The 18,229-nt window shown below is 47.9% G+C and overlaps 8 protein-coding genes across 15 annotated transcripts; 4 read left to right on the forward strand and 4 right to left on the reverse strand.

The window, feature by feature from the left end:
* The first annotated feature begins 655 nt into the window (after positions 1 to 655).
* On the forward strand, positions 656 to 6,658 carry LOC6615016 (heat shock protein beta-1). Of its 4 annotated transcripts, none has more exons than XM_002039397.2 (5): positions 941 to 1,119; positions 4,757 to 4,783; positions 5,808 to 5,889; positions 5,953 to 6,048; positions 6,116 to 6,602. In XM_002039397.2, exons 1-5 carry the CDS (start codon positions 941 to 943, stop codon positions 6,308 to 6,310), a joined length of 579 nt encoding a protein of 192 aa, XP_002039433.1. In that variant the 3' UTR covers positions 6,311 to 6,602. The 4 variants fall into 4 exon arrangements, with proteins under 4 accessions (XP_032580004.1, XP_002039433.1, XP_032580007.1 ...); XM_032724116.1 differs by lacking the exon at positions 941 to 1,119 and adding an exon at positions 2,604 to 2,647 and having other exon boundaries at positions 6,116 to 6,658; XM_032724113.1 differs by lacking the exon at positions 4,757 to 4,783 and having other exon boundaries at positions 656 to 1,119; positions 6,116 to 6,310.
* A 105-nt stretch (positions 6,659 to 6,763) lies between these two features.
* LOC6615017 (solute carrier family 25 member 40) lies at positions 6,764 to 9,392 on the forward strand. Of its 2 annotated transcripts, XM_002039398.2 has the most exons (5): positions 6,764 to 7,298; positions 7,361 to 7,548; positions 7,683 to 8,270; positions 8,360 to 8,702; positions 9,309 to 9,392. In XM_002039398.2, exons 1-5 carry the CDS (start codon positions 7,112 to 7,114, stop codon positions 9,326 to 9,328), a joined length of 1,326 nt encoding a protein of 441 aa, XP_002039434.1. In that variant the 5' UTR covers positions 6,764 to 7,111; the 3' UTR covers positions 9,329 to 9,392. The 2 variants fall into 2 exon arrangements, with proteins under 2 accessions (XP_002039434.1, XP_032580002.1); XM_032724111.1 differs by lacking the exon at positions 9,309 to 9,392 and having other exon boundaries at positions 7,683 to 8,280; positions 8,360 to 8,471.
* On the forward strand, positions 9,128 to 11,185 carry LOC6615018 (solute carrier family 25 member 40). 2 transcript variants are annotated; one of them, XM_002039399.2, is made up of 5 exons: positions 9,128 to 9,536; positions 9,603 to 9,772; positions 9,829 to 10,338; positions 10,404 to 10,485; positions 10,564 to 11,185. In XM_002039399.2, exons 1-5 carry the CDS (start codon positions 9,368 to 9,370, stop codon positions 10,794 to 10,796), a joined length of 1,164 nt encoding a protein of 387 aa, XP_002039435.1. In that variant the 5' UTR covers positions 9,128 to 9,367; the 3' UTR covers positions 10,797 to 11,185. The 2 variants fall into 2 exon arrangements, with proteins under 2 accessions (XP_002039435.1, XP_032580003.1); XM_032724112.1 differs by having other exon boundaries at positions 10,404 to 11,185.
* Positions 11,186 to 11,446: 261 nt separating this feature from the next.
* LOC6615019 (coiled-coil domain-containing protein 86) lies at positions 11,447 to 12,089 on the forward strand. The gene is made up of 2 exons (XM_002039400.2): positions 11,447 to 11,674; positions 11,736 to 12,089. The coding sequence occupies exons 1-2, from the start codon at positions 11,544 to 11,546 to the stop codon at positions 12,025 to 12,027; spliced, it is 423 nt and encodes a 140-aa protein (XP_002039436.1). The 5' UTR covers positions 11,447 to 11,543; the 3' UTR covers positions 12,028 to 12,089.
* A 3-nt stretch (positions 12,090 to 12,092) lies between these two features.
* Positions 12,093 to 13,074, reverse strand: LOC6615020 (L-seryl-tRNA(Sec) kinase). Its single transcript, XM_002039401.2, has one exon. It carries the CDS (start codon positions 13,048 to 13,050, stop codon positions 12,172 to 12,174), a length of 879 nt encoding a protein of 292 aa, XP_002039437.1. The 5' UTR covers positions 13,051 to 13,074; the 3' UTR covers positions 12,093 to 12,171.
* Positions 13,075 to 13,079: 5 nt separating this feature from the next.
* Positions 13,080 to 13,784, reverse strand: LOC6615021 (mitochondrial import inner membrane translocase subunit Tim10B). 2 transcript variants are annotated; one of them, XM_002039402.2, is made up of 3 exons: positions 13,661 to 13,784; positions 13,513 to 13,608; positions 13,080 to 13,450 (listed from the first exon to the last, which is right to left on the reverse strand). In XM_002039402.2, the coding sequence occupies exons 1-3, from the start codon at positions 13,679 to 13,681 to the stop codon at positions 13,214 to 13,216; spliced, it is 354 nt and encodes a 117-aa protein (XP_002039438.1). In that variant the 5' UTR covers positions 13,682 to 13,784; the 3' UTR covers positions 13,080 to 13,213. The 2 variants fall into 2 exon arrangements, with proteins under 2 accessions (XP_002039438.1, XP_032580008.1); XM_032724117.1 differs by having other exon boundaries at positions 13,513 to 13,558; positions 13,661 to 13,769.
* Positions 13,785 to 14,014: 230 nt separating this feature from the next.
* LOC6615022 lies at positions 14,015 to 16,339 on the reverse strand. 2 transcript variants are annotated; one of them, XM_002039403.2, is made up of 7 exons: positions 16,228 to 16,339; positions 16,056 to 16,159; positions 15,914 to 15,985; positions 15,215 to 15,854; positions 14,725 to 15,148; positions 14,450 to 14,657; positions 14,015 to 14,389 (listed from the first exon to the last, which is right to left on the reverse strand). In XM_002039403.2, exons 1-7 carry the CDS (start codon positions 16,316 to 16,318, stop codon positions 14,195 to 14,197), a joined length of 1,734 nt encoding a protein of 577 aa, XP_002039439.1. In that variant the 5' UTR covers positions 16,319 to 16,339; the 3' UTR covers positions 14,015 to 14,194. The 2 variants fall into 2 exon arrangements, with proteins under 2 accessions (XP_002039439.1, XP_032580000.1); XM_032724109.1 differs by having other exon boundaries at positions 14,725 to 15,854.
* A 275-nt stretch (positions 16,340 to 16,614) lies between these two features.
* On the reverse strand, positions 16,615 to 18,190 carry LOC6615023 (N-alpha-acetyltransferase 20). The gene is made up of 6 exons (XM_032726643.1): positions 18,052 to 18,190; positions 17,868 to 17,983; positions 17,676 to 17,805; positions 17,478 to 17,614; positions 16,933 to 17,407; positions 16,615 to 16,807 (listed from the first exon to the last, which is right to left on the reverse strand). The coding sequence occupies exons 1-5, from the start codon at positions 18,102 to 18,104 to the stop codon at positions 17,316 to 17,318; spliced, it is 528 nt and encodes a 175-aa protein (XP_032582534.1). The 5' UTR covers positions 18,105 to 18,190; the 3' UTR covers positions 16,615 to 16,807; positions 16,933 to 17,315.
* Positions 18,191 to 18,229: the final 39 nt, after the last annotated feature.

The raw sequence follows: 18,229 nt of genomic DNA on the forward strand, positions 1-18,229 counted from the left end.
CAAATATGTTATGTTATTTCATTTATAAATGAACACCTTAAGAATATTGATTATTGCAATTGCCACACTAATTTTTATCCGAACTTTGTTAAGAGGTTTTATAATTCATTTATCTATACTCAATGCATTTATGAATTACTAGCTTATTAACGGAAAAGAAATTAGGAATGTTTTATTTGTATTTCAAACATCTTAGGATAAAGAAAATGTTATTCATGAATAATTCAACTATTTGTTCAAAGTTGTGCTTAATTGTAATAAAACACTTCGTAAACTTTAAGATTGAAAGATCATACTCCATAAGTAGACTATTGGGTAAAATTTTGTATAAACCAAATTTGTCTTACACTTTTAAATATGTTTCCCGTGCGCCATAATTTCCATAAAATACTAAATCCATACAGAGAATATAGTGTTTTGGGGGGTCCGTTAATGATTGGTGGCTAAAGTACGCTTAAACAATAACATTTGTGGAATAGAAGTACATTTTAATTCATTGGCAACAGAAACATAATCAAATTACCGCCAATCCGCAAATCGATGACTGAATGTCGCGTCATCGGTCTATCGATATCGCCACACTGCTGCGCAGCGGCAATCAAAGTACAATCGGTACGAAAGCTATAAAAGCAAAGACTAGCTGTGAATGCAAAACAGTTCAGAAATTGAAACGCGGCTATCTGTGCGATACGTCCAACCGAAATCACACACTTGAACGTCTTGAGTTTCGAATACATATAGAAAACCCATCGAGTTCCCTTTTTTTTTGGTTGCTCCGTCGATTAGCAAGTGAACAAGCTCGAAAGCGCGTTAAGCAGAACAGAACAGAGAATAATAGAACGGTATACAGTATATACGGTATACAGTGTACAGCGAAGAGATTGGAGATTCCATCTAGCGAAGAAGCAACCACCAAATAACCACCACAAACAGCACAAAAATGGCCGAGGCTAACAAGAGGAATATCCCCATCAAGCTGGGCGACTTCAGCGTCATCGACACGGAGTTCAGCAACATCCGCGAGCGCTTCGACTCCGAGATGCGCAAAATGGAGGAGGAGATGGCCAAGTTCCGTCACGAGCTGATGAACCGCGAGGCGAACTTCTTCGAGTCCACCAGGTGAGCGTAGAAGTGATACCAGTGGGTACAACACTGGGCTGATTCCACAGCCCGATTCCACCGGGTGTACTGCGATGGCACCAACTCCCGAATCGCTCGATTCATCGCCTCGTTGTTGGCTCCTCTAAATATAGGCGCACATCTTGCCACATCGCCCACTGGTCTGGAGCACTTCACCCACAGATTCTGCTACGTACATATGTATTTACATACATACGTATGTACTAAACAGTGGGCCTCATAGGAGGCGAGCGGCCCGCTTCGATTCTCGCCCCAGATACACTATGTGTATTTCTTTGCCGTCGCTCTGGGGGAGGATGAGTCACCAGTTCTAAATTCTCCGCCGCTGTCTCCGGCCAAGAAACACATGTGTATCTGCTGCCCGCCACCCGCTAGTAAATCCCCCTCCCCAGCGTCTCGTGCCTCCCCTTCCGCCCGATCTCGAGTCCCATTCGTTTATGCAACCGTTATGTAGGGCATAACGGAATTTTTCGAACTTTGAGAATCACCTGTGCCAAGATATTCCGTTATATGCTCACCTATGTACGAGTGTGTGTGTGTGTGTGTGGGCTTTCTACCTGAGCAGAAAAATGTAATTGTTGATAATGAGATAAGATATTAAAATCTGGTCTCTGCGAGTAATATTAAATATTTGAAAACGCAAAGCATTGGAACGATCGGTGGATCATGTTCTTTAAATCTCGAAATATTTCCATTTGTAGTTACTTTTATTAAAAATATAAAGTCACAAACGCATTTACCTAGCAATCTATTCCCATTTGCAAGCCAATTAGGTGATTCGGCATTAACACCCTCGCATATTCATACGAATATACGAAGAGAGCGAAATTCCAGACGAGTGTTACGAGTGCCGTTTTCAATGAACACGGGTTTATTGCCCAAATCAGCGATTAATAAACAAACAATGCCCCAAAGGCGAATGGCAAACACTATGTCGCCTCCGACGACGTCGCGGTTGCGCGTCTCGTTAGCCTTTCCATTGGAGTTGCGTTGCGTGGGCGCCAGTTTTGGTTGCTATTGGGACGACCTCGCCGTATGACGCAATCGAACCGATGGACTATTTGTTGTTGCCTTCGCCATGGTCGCCACTGCATTTGCATGGCCACAACAGAAACGTTACGCCTCCCCCCACTCCCTTCTGCTCAAGAACTTGGTAGTCCCCCTCGCACAACTTTGCCCATTAAACGCCAAAGTTGGCAGTGAAAGGAAATTAACCCAAATTGGTATTGTGCCCTCCTGGCTGCAAATTTAATTGGAATTGAAGGGGGAAACTCACAGTGGTGCTTAGGCGATTAGCCTAATCGCCAGAGATTGGCCACGTAGTCTAGTAGCTTAGATAGTATTCGGTATATGTACTTGCCAAATAATTCAATCAATCGCCCATAACTGCCCACTGTCCGCCACTCATCGCCGCAACCTTTGACCTAAGCGGCTTGGCTGTGGCGTGTCGTCAATTGGAAGCGCTGCGTGATATCTGAATGACTCAGCACGGAATAAATCCATACAGGTAGGTATCCCCTACCGAAGTTGCCACTTGAAGCAAGAGTTTATGCTTTCAACTTGATACATTCCCAACAATGTATATTTAATTATGGCATAAGACGAACATGTTTACAAACATGCAATTCCTACGTAGCTGCCAAAAGCTGTTCGGGCCATTTGCACATTTTAAATAAAACTTTCTTGAACATACATATGGTATGTACATATGTATTATGCATTGTCACATACTAACATACACTAGCCACATGCAGGGCCTCATTTGCCCAACTTGGCCATAAGCATAGACCGCACTTCAATGATGTATGTATGTACATACTACACGAAGAATGCGGATTCAGATGGATTTGGATGCGGTTCCCGGTGAAATAGATTGCTGCGATTATCTCATGCAAATGCATGGAAACTGTATTGGCCAGATCGGATCGGATGGGATGGCTACCAAACATAGGCAATACCAACGGCTTGCCTAATTTATAGACTCATTGTGTGTGCGCACAGTTTAAACAAATAAGTGCGCTGGTATCGTACATACATACATATGCACATATTTAACCAGCAAATAGCTCTGTGCGAAAAGCTTTCGCACACACGGACAGTTTTCAGTTGCGATGAGCACACGCTGCGGCGATTTAGTTGCCAATATTGTTGGCTGGATGCTGATAATTCAAATGAGCAGCGGACTGCGATGATATCATGTCAATTTTTAGCTATTGCGCTGCGCTTCGACTTCGACTTCTATTCAATTCGATTTCAATCGATGACAAAGCGCCGATCGTCGCCGGTAATCGATATTTGAATTCGACATTTGTTCACACGCACACAAGCGTACACCGCAAACAACAAAAGAGAGCCATTTTGTTTGCGCTTGTTCTGGTTTCTTTGCCGCCTCTCGCGCTCGTGTTTATTTTCGTTCTTCTTTGGTTTCCTTTCGTTTGGCTTTTCAATAACGAAAAAATATGCATGACATCATTGTCATCAGATGCCAGCGAGATATTGTATTCGCACCACACACACACACACACACACACGTAAAAACGTGGTTGGGCCAGAGAGGGTGGGAGTGAGAGCGGCTGCCAGAGTGGGAGGGCAGGTGCCTCTTCTTGCTGTCCAACGAAACTTTGGCCAGGCGGCTAACGGTTATTGGTACTTATCATTAGCGCGCTATTGATTTCTCTCCTCGAGGGGCGATCAACCTCGCAAAGCACATTGCAAGGTCGCCAATAAACCCACGCACGTTCACGTTTCGGCTCCGATTGATAAGCTTCCTCTGCCTCTGCTGAGAATTCGCGGAGTGCCAATTGATGGCCGCTTATCAACGACTCTCGCTCGCATGCTCACACACACATATACACATCCACATCGCGGCTTCATCGCGAGCCGACACGCACAGCGGTTTAACAACGGTCAATCAAATCCCATAAGCTAAGAATGCAGATTAAGGTGGACCATAAAAAATATTTATAAACGACTTACCTATCAAATGATGTGAGAGTGAAGTAAAGAATACAATATTATTCAAAATTAAATAAGTCTAGATTTACTAATTTGCTGAACTAACAATATAAATTATTGTGCTAAAACAGTGCGACAAATGTAATACAAAGTGACCAATTATGGACCAATGAATTATTTCCTGGGTAAATACATCCAAATGTGAATATTTTATGCATACTTTCCTCTATTGTAGGTAATATATTCTCTTTTTTTAGATGCCATGCTTCAAATACTTGGATCTTAATAGATAAACTTACAATCTAAAGCAAATTGGGAACTGGAAGTGCGAAAATCAAAGGAGTTATCATTAATATATGTACATATGCATAAGAAACATGTACCAAAAATTATTAAATTTTTATTACAAGAAAACAGAATGGCTTAAAATTTTCATTGATCATTGTTCAAATTCTGAACTCAAATAGGGAGTCGAGACTATTCATTTATAAATAAGTTACAAAACTGCTCACCCCTTGTACGATAATGTGTAATTACATTTCTGTCTAACTCATTATAAACAATTTCTATCTATTTTTCTCTTTCTTGCCGCTTGGAAATATTAAACAACCGCAATAATTTCCATATTATAATAATCTCCTCTCCTATCTTAAAACAAAAGCTCTACTAAAAAAACAACAACGACCAGGTACAATAACGTAGAATGTTTACAACCTAAACTTTTATTTTCTGTTTATCCTCAATGTTTTACATTCACTCAATCCCTTATTGTTTGGTAACTACTGTATTGGTTTAATGTTATTGCAATCCACATACGTACATACATACATACTGTATGTATTCACAGACTAAACTAGAAATTCGTTACCTGATGCATCGCATGTTAATCGCCAAAAATACACTATAACATTTGTTTACAAACAATTTTGAGCTCGATATAGACGCATATTACTAGAAATGTATACCGTTCGTTAAAAACTAATAGATAAACTGATAAAAGTTGTAAGTATAGGCAGTTTTTCACAGAAAACCGTTTTGATATAATGCATACATACATACATACAGTATGTCAAGAAACTTTACACACTGAAATATTCAACTTATTACACAGTGTGTAAAGAGTTTCTTGACATACTGTATGTATGTATGGATATAATTTCAAGAAAGCAAGGTCTAGTTTTCCTTGTAGTCTGTTTAAGCAGACCGCGTCCTAAGCCACAACTTATATCTAGATACATAAAGCCTTAAAGATTTCCCCGTATCTCAATTTTCTTATGGGAAGGTCCTTAAAATAGAAATTATTACAGACATATGGGGAGATTTATGTTTCGAGGGTGACAGCTGTTGCCCCCAGATCCGTACACATGTATGTTACATACATATGTACATCGCTTCCAAGCGGAAGCCAGATCTATTATTAGACAACGGTCGAGCATCGCGGCTTCATTTAAGTTGGGTTCGTTCCGTCCGGATCAGTTTCATCCCGGAGAAGCATCAGCATGGAGGCCTTCACGCGCACACTGCAAAATACCTTTCGCAGCACTAGGACCACCAGAACCACTACCACCACTACCACAAACTCCTCCACCAGGTTCCTACCTCACCTACGCAATCCTAACACCTAACACCTTTGGTTTTATTTCGAGTCTACTTGTTCTTAAGTTTCGCCTTACTTAACTGCAATACTTATGTTCGTCTTAACCTATTTGCAGCTCAACGACAAACTCGGCACTGCCATCCCGTATCCCAAAGCAACAGAACTACGTCTCCGACATTAGCTCACCCTTGATCCAGGTAAGCAATGCAAGGAATCTACTCCTGGTTGCCAAAAGATAACACTTGTACCCCCCTTGGCAGGATGAGGGCGACAACAAAGTGCTGAAGCTGCGCTTCGATGTCAGCCAGTATGCGCCCGAGGAAATTGTGGTGAAAACCGTCGACCAGAAGCTATTGGTAAGTCTTTGCTCAGGATGGTTATGTTGCGGAGCCTGTCTAACATGGATATCTTCCTTTGGACTAGGTGCACGCCAAGCACGAGGAGAAGTCGGACACAAAGAGCGTGTACAGGGAGTACAACCGGGAGTTCCTGCTGCCCAAGGGCGTGAATCCCGAGTCCATCCGCTCGTCCCTCAGCAAGGACGGAGTCCTGACCGTGGACGCCCCCCTGCCAGCACTCACCGCCGGCGAGACACTGATTCCCATTGCGCACAAGTGAAGGCCAGCCCAGTTGTCCAGTTGTCCAGCTATCCAGTCACCATGGTCCCGGGCGGGCGAGAAGCAAGAGGAGCAGGAGGAGTGCGAGCTGCCGCCGATCAGATTAAATCATACACACATTGAGTTTAATCCAATCCTATCTAAATGATTAATTTTTTTGGTTCTGACTTAAAGCTAAACTATGTTACTGACGTACTACTCATTAACTTAAATATAATTGAAATTATTATTAAATTTGATTAATTTAATTCATATTTATAATTTTCGCATTAAACGTAATCAATTTTGTCGTAGTTGCCCCCATTGGTTTTCCTTTCCTTCCATCGAAAATAAATCAATATTCATCCAACCGAGCGGATTTTCATCAGTGAGTTGTGCATCATTGAGCTTTTTCACTTTTTACACGCTGAATTGAAATGGTGATGTACGTTAATTGAAATGATGATGTACGTTTCCCTTTAGGGAATCGAGAGGCTTGAATAAAGTATATGGATTTCATTTGTATTTGACTGTGGTGACTGATATTGTTTATAAAACAATTGTTTGCAATCGAATATACGTGGGAATTTCAAAAAGGGAACAAAATCATATGGGCTTGGCTTGACGTTTCAGTTCAACATTCAATATTTCTTTTCAACTTAAAGTTCGTTCACCAAATTGTTGGCGCTGCTCAGGGATGTCTTCCCTGGAGACCGGTGGTCCTGTCTAGTTGCAATCAACCAAATTGTGGGGCGACATCTCGTCGGAAATACTCAAGTCAGATTTTCCAAATCGGCTTTCAAAGCAAATACAATACGAAAAGATGCCGCCGCAGCTAATGTCCCAGAGTGAAAATGGCGGCGTGGAGGAAGGGTGTCAATTGGAGTGCAAGGAGATGGATCCGCTGCGGCTGACCACGCTGATCCTGAGTGCGGATCCGCGGTACCGCATCAAGCCAATGCAGCAAGTCGTGTCCGCCCTCGTTGGCGGCCTCATCACGACGTTTGTGGGTGAGTTTGTCCGTTAGATTTGGTTACTCCGAGACCTAATCCAAGCTCCCTCACTTGGCCAGTGACGCCCTTGGAGGTGGTGAAAACGCGCGTCCAGACGCAGCACGCGATCCGCCAGCGACCGACTGTTTCCAAGCTCTGCTACGTCTACCACAACGGCCTGATGACCCACGTGTGCCGCTCCAGTGATATCTGTGTCCCGAAACCAGGCCGTGATCCGCGCAATCTTCGGCCCCTACGCGGCGCCATGGTGAGTTTCTGTTTTTGGGCCATCAAACACAGCAGTAGTCTAGGATGCATAGCTACTAGGATGATGATCCCTTATCCCTGATCCCTTAATCAGATGCCTTGATCATTACTATGTATCTTATTTTTGGTGCGCAGGATGCCTTTGTCAAGATCGTCTGCACAAGTGGATTCAGTGGTCTGTGGGCGGGTCTCAGTCCCACGTTAGTTTCGGCCCTGCCCTCCACGATTATCTACTTTCTGACGTACGAGTATATCAAGAATTCGCTGTCCCACATCTACTTGGTCTCGCAGAAGTTTGAGGAACCCGGCATGATGGACCAAGTGTCTGGAGCCGACGGCGGCGATCCCCTGGACCAGGCAACCAAGGGAATAAATGTGAGCGCCACCGCGCCGGTATCCAACGCATCGCTGCCCTACTATGTGCCCATGGCCTCGGGCATTTGCTCGCGCACCATTGTGGTCACGGCCATTACGCCCATCGAAATGGTGCGCATCAAGATGCAGTCGGAGTACATGACCTACGCCGAGCTGTGGCGTGTGCTGCGCTCGTTGATCCGCCAGCACGGCATCCTGGGTCTTTGGCGGGGCTGGCCGCCCACCGTGATGCGGGACGCACCCTTCTCCGGAACCTACTGGGCGGTCTACGAGGCGATTAAGCGGGCCTTCAGCGTCACGGAGCCGACTTTCCTCTTTAGCTTCCTCACGGGCGCCATCTCCGGAGCGGTGGGTGAGGGTGAGCAGTGCTCTGCCACACACCGAAAACCATAGCTTTGCCTCGAGTGTAATCGAGTTCTGGAAACGTCATTCCGCAGGTGGCTACCTTTGTGACCATGCCCTTTGACCTGATCACCACGCACACGCAGATTGAGCTGGGTCAGGACGTGCTGTACGAGGAGGTTGGAGCGGGAACAGGAGCAGGAACAGCTGCAGAAGCGGGCGCACGACCAAAGACACCGCAAAGTGCCGTCGCCAACTCCAAGCCGTCGGTGCTCTCGCGAATGCGTCAAATTTACAGGCTGCAGGGAGTGCGGGGCCTCTATGTCGGGGTGATGCCTCGGATGCTACGTGTGGTGCCCGCCTGTGCCATCATGATATCCACTTTCGAATACAGCAAGTCGTTTTTCTTCCACTACAATCTGGATCTCCAGGAGGCAGGTACGTACAATGTGAAATGTCAATGATAAAGCAAGGTAAATGCAAGCACATTCAATTGAATGCTGTGACCGCCCAGAGTCCTAACTATTTAGTTCCCTACGCCACGTTTATTTGGTTTATATTTCGTCGAAGGAGTATCACTATTTCTTGTAAATCATTTGTATTTATATGGCTTCATTTTAGAAACCAAGGTTTAATATTAGTATATTAACGTAACGTTAGTATGTGCAACTTATAAATATCCTTATATTTCAAGCGAAGGGAATAGTTGATAGTTGCTTAACAATGTAAATTGAGTAAAAAAATATGATGGTAAATATACTTTTGAATTCAAACGAACAACAAGAACGATTTTCGATAGCACCGCGATAGCATTTCCGTTCCGACTTCACTATCGATAGCGGCCAGCGGCAACAGCTGATCGACGAGGAACGGAATGGTAATGGTACAAATCGGATGAGCACGGTGTTTTCTTTTGGACCCGTGAATTATTTCACAATGATCGGAGAGCTTCACTAATAGCACAGCTGAACATCGTCAACAAACACGCCGTAGCACGCGATTCGCAATCTCATCTCATCTCACATCACCGTTTGCCGCCACCAGCTTACCGGCGCTCCCAGTGAAGCAACCGCCAATCGCGTGGAAGAGCAAGTACATCTGCCATGGCTAAGAGGGAGGCCTGCGGCCAGTTCGCTGCCGCCAGTGCGGCAATGGCGGCTGCTTCCAGTCAAAATCAGTCGAAGGCCACGATGACGGACCCCCGTTTTCAGATCCGACCCCTGCAGCAAGTGACATCCGCCTGTACCGGCGCCATGGTGACGGCCTGCTTTAGTATGTTGCCCGCCACACACCGCCGAGCATAGTGTCAGTGTTTGACTGATAGGTTTACCATTGCAGTGACCCCTCTGGATGTGATCAAGACCCGCCTGCAGGCCCAACAGCAAGCGCTGCTCTCAAACAAGTGCTTTCTCTACTGCAACGGCCTCATGGACCACATCTGCCCCTGCGGCCCGGACACGCCCAACCCAGCAGCCGCCAAGCCCGCTCCCCGTTTTTCTGGCACCATTGTAAGTGGTAAGCGTTGGGATAACCGGGATACGGACTTAACCTAGCCTCTCCCCAGGACGCATTCATCAAAATCAGCCGCACAGAGGGCATCGGCTCCCTGTGGTCGGGGCTCAGCCCAACGCTAATCTCGGCCCTGCCCTCGACCATCATATACTTCGTGGCTTATGAGCAGTTCAAGGCTCGTTTCACCGACATCCACTACAAGTACATGCGCCGCCCGGATACCAGTGCCCACGACATTCCACACCCGATTCCATTTCTGGTGCCGCTGCTGGCCGGCGTGTCGGCCCGCATTCTGGCCGTAACCTGCGTGAGTCCCGTCGAGCTTATCCGCACCAAGATGCAGTCGCAGCGCATGACGCACGCCGAGATGTTCGGCACCATTCGCCAAGTGGTGCAGTGGCAGGGCGTGCTGGGCTTGTGGCGCGGCCTGCCGCCAACCATCCTTCGCGACGTGCCCTTCTCCGGCATCTACTGGACCTGCTACGAGTACCTGAAGAGCTCCTTTGGCGTGGTGGAGCCGACGTTCAGCTTAAGCTTTGCGGCGGGAGCGATATCCGGATCGGTAAGACAACTGCGCTACAAACCAATTGGGTCGACTGTGGTAACCCCTCATGTTTCCGCTTCCAGGTGGCCGCCACCATCACCACGCCCTTCGACGTGGTGAAAACGCACGAGCAGATCGAATTCGGCGAGAAGTTCATATTCTCAGGTAGGCCCAATGTGGTTCAGCTTGCTGCAACCAACTCCCGTAGCAGCATTGACAATGGTTCGGTTTGCATTACGGCAGATAATCCACCCAAGCAAGTGGCCACCAAGTCGGTGGCGATGCGCCTGGCCAGCATTTACCGCATGGGCGGTGTGCCAGCCATTTTCTCTGGACTGGGCCCCCGACTCTTCAAGGTGGCGCCCGCGTGTGCGATAATGATTTCGTCCTTCGAGTACGGCAAGTCATTCTTCTACCACTACAACATCGACCAGCACAATCGGAGCAATCAGGCGACGAAGGGGTCCGGCTCCTGAACGCGCTCCCATTGCGGCGACCACAGCTTGTCGACGTGAATCTGTGTACATATGTAGATTAATGCCAAAGTTGCCAGGAAATTGGTGGGCAGGTGGGAAATCGTCTGCTGCTGGGTTTGGCGAGCCCCGTCGAAATTGTTAAATTGTAGTGAAATAAAATTCTTGTTTTTCTTGGTTCGAAAACAAACATGAGCTATATATCAACTTTGCTTTTGAGCTCCAAAGCGAGTTGAAAAAGGCCGAATTCTAATAATCTGTATTTAATTTGAACAAAATTACGACGCACATTAAACAATATTGGGTAATTTGTGTTCCTAGTTGAACAAAATATATAATTTTTGCTAATGCAAAACCAAAATAATGTTGTTACAATAAAAGCGTAAAATAAATATTGTAACTGTTTGTTGGAGAAAAGAATATTAAAACCGGAATAGGGAACATGTGAAAAGATAATACTATCTATTAGTTTACACATTTCGTTTCTGAGTATGACGTAGAAAATATATTTGAAATCATTAAAGGCGATCTTTTATCTTCGGTAAGCAACAATCGTGTGCATCGAAACATTTGAAACGATTATCAAATGGCGCTCAATGATTTGTAATCGAAGGCAACCGCGCGCTTACCGATGACTTTCACAAACATATGTTGCGTGTCATCGATAGACGGTGGAAACAACACGTGCACTCGTGTTTTGTATTTGTGTTGTTTGGATTTGATTTCACATTAGACTAAACCGAACGGAAAATGAGTGAATCCGCACCGGAAACTGTGCCTGCCAAAAAGCCGGCGAAGGCCAAGAAGGCAACAAAGCCGGAGAACAGCATACCACGCGGCCAGCCCAAGTCGAACCGGCCGTGGAAGACGCCCAAAGAGAAGTAAGTGGTGTTTCTCCGTTGCCAGCGCATTGTCATCTAATACCTTCGGCTTCGCCTGCAGATTTAGCAAGATTAAAAAGACCGTGAACCGACTGTCCTTCGAAAAGAAGACGGCCCTGCGCGACGAGCTGCGCTACATCAAGGAGCGCTCCAAGGAGATCAAGGACAAACGCAAGGAGGACGCCGTCCAGAAGCACCAGCGCCGCGTGGAGAACGCCGAGCGCCGCCTGGCGAACGAGCGCCGCTCGGAGGTCGTCCAGGTCATCAAGAATCCCGCCAAGCTGAAGCGCATGAAGAAGAAACAGATGCGCATGATCGAGAAGCGAGACGTTAGCCAGGTGAAGGTGGTCTGAGGTGGCTCCATTAGATTAACTTGTATTTTTTGATAAATAAATCTAGTTTTAATGCCAAGAAAGCGTTTAGTAACACATATGTATGTATTTAGGTCGCTACGTACACAATTGTGTGGCATACAAACGAATTTAGCTTATCTTAGCCTAGTTTAACAAATTTACATAGTAATCCAAGGCGTCGCCCTCACCTTCGCCGTCTATCTGTTTGCCGCTGACCTCTGTGCGGAATTTGGTCAATATTTCCTTGCGCCTACTGTTCAGTGTTTGGCCCGCCAAGCGCTTGTCCTCCTCTTGTGTCAGTCGTTCGAGCAACGCCCCAATGCGCGTTCGCAGGAGCAAGTCCAGGCGGTGCACCAGAGACTGATCTTGCCGTAGTCCTCTTGCTGCCGCCGGTGGCAAGTCCGACGTCGTCTCCTTCGCGGGCAAATCGAGCAGAGTTGCAATGAAAGCAAGCAACGCAGATCCCGTGGTATCCATATCGAGACCATTAAGTGTGAGACTGTTGCGTTCCCAGGCTTCCGAAGTGTCTGGCACCTCTAGCCGCTCGTTCATCTGCCGCACCACGTCCACCGGCACTCGCGTGGCATCGCTCCTAAGGGAGTTTGCCTGCAGACAGGAGTCCAGCGAACTGGCCATGTATATCTGTCCGAAGCTGCAGCCAGAGTCTCGGCACAGCTGGTAGAGCTTGTAGCGCATGCTTCGGTAATAGAAGTTATCGTCGCACAGGATGAGATGCCTTCCCCTGTTGTAGTCGCCGCTGGAGGAAATGCGGCGCACCTGAGGCGGCCAATCGGCGTCTTCTTGAATGGCGGAAATGAGTTTTTCAATTAATTCAAAAATGCGGCCGCGCTGCTCCTTGTAGGCCAAGTCGGCCGAAGGTGTAGCGTCGAGGAAGTCGTCGTAGCACAGATGAACAATGTGGCGGACGCGGAGGGCAGTCTGCTGATCCAGCAGCCAGGAGCACAGCGAGGATTTCCCGGCTGCTGGCAGGCCGATAAGTGCAACAAGACAAATGCGCCGCATCGCGTGTGGTTGGTTTGTTCGTTTTTTTGTTTTTTTTTTTTTTTTTGTTGTTTGTAGAAAGAGTAAGTGTGGTCGCCGACTGCGGGTGTGGAGGGCGGTCTGGACTCCGCGATTAGCTATCTAGGATCGAGAACAGCAGCTACGGCGTTGCATGCCACTGCTGCTACATGGACAGATTGCCGGCGACAGGCGGCTGGACAGGTGTAAGTACTGCCGTGGCGGCCGCCTCTTTCAGTCGCTCCTTCTCCTGCTCCCTCTGCTGCTGCTCGGCCTTGCGGGCGTCCTCCTCCATCTCCTCCATGCGCTTGGCGTTGATAGTGGTCTGCACATCCACGTACACTTTCATCATATTCTGGTTGAAGCGCGCGAACTTGGTAACGCACCTGTCCACACAGAGGTCCTGTCGTGTGAAGCGGCATTTAATGAGGAATACCTCCTTGGATTTCCCAGCCTCATACATACCTCATTCCCGCCCAGGTCGCGCTGGCTGAGATTATCCACGCATCGGCTGAAACACAATTCCGTCACTTTGTTGTATAATGTGAAAAAGTCTTTGAGCTGAAAGGCGTGGCCAGTGAGTAAGGTTCAGCGGGAGTACTCTTTCACTTACGTTGCGCAGATTGGAATCCATCGGTCGACAGCAAGTTGCGTTTAGCTAGTGTTTTAATACAGCAATTATACAATTTAATTTTACAAACCGTCACGTTCGTGACGAGCGGAACAGCTGATTTGCCTGTGCTTGGTAAATCGATAGTCGATAGCACGGCAAGCAAACTAATCAGTATGCGTTATCGAGTTCAAAATTCAGATAGCCAAATTGTTCGCATTGTGTTCGTTTTTACTTTTTATTTGAGAGCAACTAAAGTGTTCATCAATCTCCCCAGGGGCCAGAATGTAAAATTGCACGCGAATTGGTTCATAATATACGATACAGCAATCCCTTATAATTGATTTTAAACTTATAATTGATAAGAGCTTACCTTTTAATTAAAAAATTTGAATGGTATATGCAATATTAATTAATTTGCTGTAACATTTTTATGAGTTTGTCGTCAATGGTAAGTACATCTGGTTATTTGTGTGCAATATCATAATATTTCGAAATGGACTAGTACTTTTGAATTTTTAACGGAGCTGGGGGCATTTAGGTGGCCTGCGAAGCGTCGGGATTGGCGCCATCGGCTGTGGCAGGACGACTCTCGCAGCTGTCCTCGCCACTGCTCGTGGTGGAGGCGCCTTCCTCCGGCGAGGTCTTCACCGCTTCTTCCGCCTCCATCTGGGCATCCGCCGGTCCGGCGTCCGCCTTGCCGCTCTCCTCGGGATCGCCTCCCTTCTTATTCTGCAACGGAATCAACGGAAGTGAGCTGGAAGGTTCTCACCAAATCACCCACGGCCTTACCTTCTTGCGCTTCTTGGGCTTCTCCGCCTTGACGGCATGCAGTTCCTCCTCCTCCTGCAGCGCAGACTTGTAGTTGGCGGGAAAGAACTGGGTGGCCTCCTGGTGGCCCACCACCGAGTTGGCGCTGACGTGGCTGGGACCGTAGGCCATCAGCGTGGGAATGGTCGGACTGCTCAGCTTGTTCACCTTCAGCACAATCTTGTCGGTACTGAAAGGTATCAGACAGATACATATGTAACTCATCCGTTGGCCCGTGGATCGTTGGCAGCACTTACGGAACGTACGGCTTGGCATTGTACTTATCCACGGAGTTGGCTATGAACTGCGCCGTCAGCGGATTGTCGCCGTTGAAGAAGCCGTAGAGCGGAATGTCCTCGCGACACGTCTCGAGCAGAATGGCCAGATCCTTCTTCTTGTAGGCGTCGAAGATCATCACGATGTGCGGTGGCTCCGGCACGGGATCCGGCGGAAGGAAAGTCGAGGTCTGGGCACGGAAGTACGTGTAGATGAGCGCTGCATGGGTGCGCTGGTCACTGGGCACCCAAATCGGCGGTATCCGAATAGTCTTGGTTCTCTTAGCTGCAACCGGAGCAGTTTCGGCCGGAGGAACTGCCTCTGGTGCAGCCCCTGCCTCCGCCTCTGTCTCCGTCTCTTCATCGCCCTCCGCTACATTTTCGCTCCTTATCTCGGCCAGGTGCACTGCGTCAGAGAACAGAGAACAATTTCGTAAATAGGTCAAGTTAGCAAGGATGACAGCAGTCTCACCTGGCTCAGATATCTCCACGGTCACCTCCAGCGGCACAATCATGGGCGGCACGGTGATCTCCTCCTCGTTGAACTCGTCCGGCGGCTTGATGGTCTCCTTGGTCAGCTCGTGGGCATATTGGCGGAGCACGGTCGGTGGCGTGCCGAGCACCTCCTCCACCTTCCAGAAGCACATCAGCAGCTCCTTGTCGTAGAGCTGCTCGATAACCTCTGGAGCCAGTGGATTTTCCGCAGCGAAGTTGACGGTGGCGATGTCGCTGGGCAGAATGGGAAAGACCTTGCGGTCCTTGCACTGAATCTTGAGCGGATCAGCCGGCTCCGAGAGCTTCTTGAACATGTCGCGATTAACCTGCGGCCCGAAGACCGTGATCCCGATGTCCGGCAGGTTGGCCATGATGCAGTCGGTCACGCTGTGAAGGTACTCCAGACGCTTCCGACGGCTCTCCGCCAGCTCGATCTCTTCGGCCAGGCGCAGCGCCTTGTTGCGCACCTCCAGCTGCTCCAGCTCGATCGGCTGGAGCTCGGTGATCTCGTAGCTCAGATGCGTTTCCTTGGCCATCGTCGACTGCAGCATTCGGGTGATCATGGCCACCAGCTTGGGCACATCCGTGCCGAACATGATGTTGATGGCCTTGCCGCTCTAAAGGTCCATAAGGGAAACATAGAAGACAATACATTATGATCCATGGGATCACTCACCGTGACGAACATCCAGGTGGGCTCGCTCTTCTTGTTGAATCGCTTCAGATAGGATATGGAGCCCGCCTTGCACTGGCATATGTTGGGAAAGATGGGGATGTTAGTGCGCTACGCCTGGGTGCATCGGACTGTGGGATCTTACGATGGCCAGCTGCAGGTTGTCGCCTCCTAGCTCGAGCTTGATCTTCCGCAGGCTGCCCACCATGCCGAGGCAGGGACCGCACCATTCGGAGTATATATCGAGCACTGAAGCACTCAGGGATTAGTGCCATTACTGGGTGGACCGATGGCTGCCCATCGCATCGAGAACGTACCCAGCAATCCGGATCGCTGCAGGAACTTCTCGAACTCCTCATCCGAGGCGAGGTCGGCCTGGAGCTGCTGGACTCCTCCCTTCTTCGCCATTTTTTGCGCACTGAATGGGCCATCAATCAGATACCGAACTGAACACCAGCTATTGATCCAACAGTGGTTGCCAGGACTTAAAAGGTCGCTCAGGATTTTGGCAAACACCAATCAACAAGCGCAGTTCGAAATGGGGTTAATAAATGCGCAGGAGCTGAGTCCAAGTTACCCATATAATACAGGGTATTATAAACCCGATTACTTCTATCCTTCTGCTAGCAATAAAAAAGGGCATCACAGCAAGGATATTATATTCCTCCGTGATTTCCAATCAATCAATCAAATACACATTGAACTTTATATGCCAGGGGTTTTATTTTCGTTTTATTAAAAGGGTTAAAAGGGTTTTCTATGCAGCACATTGGTAAATGGGAATCGGTCGATAAAGCAAGTGGCGATGGCGATGCCTGTGGCTATGCCCACATCCGTCGCGAATCGTTCCACTTAGTGATCGTGGCGCATTTGTCTGCGCAGCTCCCGCATTGTAATCTGCAAAAAAACATTGGAGATGGTGAGAGGATCGTTTGTGGACTAGATGGGTGGTCATGCCGTTGGCGTTAGATACTGGTTGTCATTTACGGTGATGAAGTAATCAAGTTGCTTACGTTATTTACCTTCAGAACTGTGGAACAATCTTTGAGTTTGAGGTTATTTACGCATCGGCTTACGAAATCTTTAAATAATTTCAAAGTCAATAGAATTATCGAGAATTTAAGCTGAATTCGGTAACGGGGCGGTCATGTACTTAATTACAGGCTTAGTTTCGGTTGGGGAAATGCACTGCCGGGGGATTGGTTCGCAAGCGGGAGGGAATCCGGTCAGAATCGAATGGCATGTTATCACCGGGCAGATCATGGGATTACGTGTTATTTACATTGCTAGAAGTTAACTGGAATTTAATGGGCTGCGAAGTGATGCGCTCGCGCCCGTTTCAAATGGTGTATCGGGGGATCAGTTAGTCATAAATGCGTTCGGGCGCTACTGGGTTGACATCGTATCAATTCATATCTATATGTTCCAGTCGTACAGGCTGCGTGTACGGTATGACCGACTTCTTGTTCACGTCCCTGGACAAGGCCTTTCTCATGTCTGCAAAGTGGATAAACCATCGATTGTTAGACGCCGCTTGGAAGACAATGCACATTCTTTGGGCTCTCACCGTACGCATCCTCGTCCTGGTCGCCGGAGTAGTAATCAAGTATGGTGCGGTATATGATGTAGCCGAGGTTCGTGTACATGTTTATCGCCACCTGGTTGCTCTTCCTCACAAACAGATCCACAAAGTATGCTCGCTTTCTGGGGTTGGAAAAAAGTAGTCGTTGAGTTTGTATTGTTATCCAGCGAATTGGGGCATTACTTCTCAGAAATGTCCTCCAGGAAACTCATGAGCAGCGCAGCCAGACCCAGGCGCCGGTAGTCGGGCGAGACGGTAAGCGCAGTCACGTGTCCGTGCCAGTTGTCCAGGTGTCCCTCCACCTTGCCCATGACTAGAGAATGTAGAACACACTTGACAGGGGAACTCGTGCACCCAGTGGAATGCAGTACTTACTGTAACCCATTATTTGTCCGCTGGGCGACTCCGCAAGCTGAAAGTACTCCGGCCACTTGGCCAGGTACTGGGTGTAGAAGGACAGCCCGTAGGTCTCCGTAAGTGGGTCAAAGTTTCTGGCGGAGCACACGGCGGTATTGGTATTAGCTTTGGATTTGGGCATGGGGATATCAACTGTACTCACACATTGTTAAACTTGAAGAGGTCGTCGCAGGTGAACGGTCGCAACGTGGTCATCTTGTCACTGAATTTCGGCTAATCCGATCCTATTGTTGCTCCTATAAAATTGCTATACTCGCCGGCACCAGCTACAATAGAGATGCGCCGCGGTCGATAGCAAGTTATCGTTAACCTGGAAGCGA

This window comes from Drosophila sechellia, chromosome X (genome assembly GCF_004382195.2).
Source record: "Drosophila sechellia strain sech25 chromosome X, ASM438219v1, whole genome shotgun sequence".
Lineage (NCBI taxonomy): Eukaryota > Metazoa > Arthropoda > Insecta > Diptera > Drosophilidae > Drosophila > Drosophila sechellia.